This window comes from Mandrillus leucophaeus, unplaced genomic scaffold (genome assembly GCF_000951045.1).
Source record: "Mandrillus leucophaeus isolate KB7577 unplaced genomic scaffold, Mleu.le_1.0 Scaffold430, whole genome shotgun sequence".
NCBI lineage: Eukaryota > Metazoa > Chordata > Mammalia > Primates > Cercopithecidae > Mandrillus > Mandrillus leucophaeus.
The window spans coordinates 1,473,440-1,475,975 of record NW_012104588.1 but is presented as its reverse complement, the minus strand read 5'-3'; the positions used below and the strand labels follow the sequence as shown (position 1 = coordinate 1,475,975).

General features: G+C 48.9%; 1 protein-coding gene across 2 annotated transcripts; it reads right to left on the bottom strand.

Annotated features, from left to right (window-relative positions):
* Positions 1-608: 608 nt before the first annotated feature.
* Positions 609-2,225, bottom strand: BASP1 (brain abundant, membrane attached signal protein 1). Of its 2 annotated transcripts, none has more exons than XM_011993604.1 (2): positions 1,494-2,225; positions 609-1,445 (listed from the first exon to the last, which is right to left on the bottom strand). In XM_011993604.1, the coding sequence occupies exon 1, from the start codon at positions 2,219-2,221 to the stop codon at positions 1,538-1,540; it is 684 nt and encodes a 227-aa protein (XP_011848994.1). In that variant the 5' UTR covers positions 2,222-2,225; the 3' UTR covers positions 609-1,445; positions 1,494-1,537. The 2 variants fall into 2 exon arrangements, with proteins under 2 accessions (XP_011848994.1, XP_011848995.1); XM_011993605.1 differs by having other exon boundaries at positions 609-1,655; positions 1,710-2,225.
* Between the last annotated feature and the right edge of the window lie 311 nt (positions 2,226-2,536).

Sequence of the window (2,536 nt, the reverse complement as noted above, 5' to 3'; positions counted from 1 at the left end):
GCTTCCGCAACACTGCTGTCTCATGGCACAATTCTCAGGTCGCCTTTCCTGGCTCTACCATGAATATGATAAAAATAAAAGTAGGGGATGGGATAGAACAGAATAACCATTAGTGGTGCCACAATTTACAAACAGAGGTTTCTATAAGAACCTGTCATTCATTTTTTCCTAGCCTTCAAGGTCAGATCTATTGTCTTTTAATGTATTTTATTCAAAATATTTCTTCTTCTTAAGTTGATTAGTCACATTTTTAGAGGGTGCATATGCAGACACAGTAAGTTTTCAGTTTAACTTCTTCTGAGATAGTTTACTGACATTGCCCTAGCTACTTTTTTCAACAAATAATGTTCACATTTTTTTTTTTTAATAGAGGTGGGGTCTCACTATCTTACTCAGGCTGGTCCTCAACTCTTGGGCTCAAGCCATCCACCCACCTCGGCCTCCCAAAAGTGGTGGGATTACAGGTGTGCTCCACCATGACCGGTCTGTTTTTTGCTTCTATCCAAATATATTCAGAAAAATGGCCAATACAGTGCTCTGTTCTCTGATAAAGTAGGTATTGAGAAGGACTAGAGAAGTAAAACAAACAAAACACCCAATAGTCTTTATTACTTCTTTTTAATTGTTTAACTTTATTACTGTTGCACCATTTATACAATTACATATAATTTCAATGCATCCATTGTACATTTTTTTGTTTTTTTATTTGTTTTTTTTTTCCATTTTCCAATGAGTGGTGTGTTGGTGTCTGTGACACAGAATGGAAGAGAAACTGGAACTGCAATGAACGCAGACTTTTTTTTTTTTTTTTTTCATTTCCACTGACCAATAAACAGAACTACAGGTGCACCCAACCACGGACATGCATTAACTCGTCATGAGAAATCTAGGTAGGCTAAGTAGGATGAGAGAATGTTTGTCACTCCCAAAAATATCTGGAGAGGAAGAATGGAGGATTGGCATTGAGATCCATGTGGACAAGCTAAGTGGGCTCTGTCTGAAAGCTGGCATTCATCCACAACATTAAAAAAATATCAAAATAAGAAAGGCTGTAAATTAAAAAGAAAACACAGAAAATACTGCTCTCATAAAGATCTGATTGCCTTGGCACAGGCCCTGTGGGCAGAATCAAACGCATCACTCCCAACTCCCATTGCAGAAGAAAAGCTATTCAACTCTCAGCGGTGGAGGAGTGCATGTGGCGGCAGTTTCAGGTACAAACGATGTACTGCACTTTCAGACGCGATCTTGGAAATCCAGGACTTCTTGGTAAAGTTGACTGAAGGTATATTAGATATTTCCCCACAAAAATACTATTTGGATTCTCCCACCCCCTCCCTCCCTTGATGGGACAACATCCTTTATTTTTCCTTGGGCAATACATATCATTACTTCCAATTTGAAACAAGTTAGTATAGGAGAGAGAGAGAGGAGAGATAGGAGAGGCGAGAGAGAGAGAGGAGATAGAGAGAGAGATAGTGAGAGAGAGAGAGGAGATTGTTTTAAGTGGTATTATTTTTCCTATAGGCTGTCCTTGTCACTCTTTCACGGCTACGGTTTGATCGGAATTAGCTGCCGGGGCCTCCACCGGCTTGGGCTCTTCTGCGGAGGCTGCGGGGGCCTGGGCCTTGGGTGTGGAACTAGGCGCTTCCGTGGCTGCGGGGGTCTCCTTGGAAGAGGGGGCAGCCTCCGAGCTGCCGGGTTTTGAGTCTGAAGCGGGGGCCCCGTCACTTTTGGTCTCCTGGGCGGCAGGAGCTGCGGGCGCCTCAGTCTTTTTGGGTTCCCCTTCCTCCTTGCTGGGCTCCTCCCCGGCAGCAGGGGCCGCGCTCTCGGCCGGGGCCGCGGCGGCCTCGGCAGCTTTGGGGGCCTCGCCGCCCGCAGCGGGGCCGGGGGCCGCCTGCTCCTGCTCGGGCGCCTTCGGGGGCTCAGCCTTGGCCTCCGCCGCGCCCTCCGTCTTCTCGGGCTCCGCCTTCGGGGCCTCCTCCTTGGCGGCCGCCGCATCCTTCTCGCCCTCCTTCTCCTCGGCCTTGCCCTCGGCGTCCTGGTCGGGCTTCTCCTTGCCCTCCTTGGCCTCGGCGGGCTCCGCGGCCGCCTGGGGCTCGCTCTCCTTCGGGGTTCCCTCCTCTTCCGTCGCTGCGCCCTCAGCCTTCTTGTCTTTGTCCTTGGCTTTCTCGTCGTTCACATTGTAGCCCTTCTTCTTCTTGCTGAGCTTGCCTCCCATCTTGGAGTTCTGGAAGCAAACACAAAACAAAACAAAACGGGGGTTACTACACAAGTGTGGGGACCACAAAAAGCTGCATTTTGCAAAGCATGGGGTTCTGGGCCTGCTGCACTGCACACCCCAAAGGGGTGGCATGGTAAACTGCAGTTACGCACAGTTAAATTCAATTTATTCATGTATTTACTTTTGAGACAGGGTCTCGCTGTGTTACCCAGGCTGGAGTGCCGTGGTGAGATCTCGTCTCACTGCAGCCTCCACCTCCTGGGCTCAGGGGATCCTCCTGCCTCAGCCTCCCGCACAGCTGGGCCCACAGGT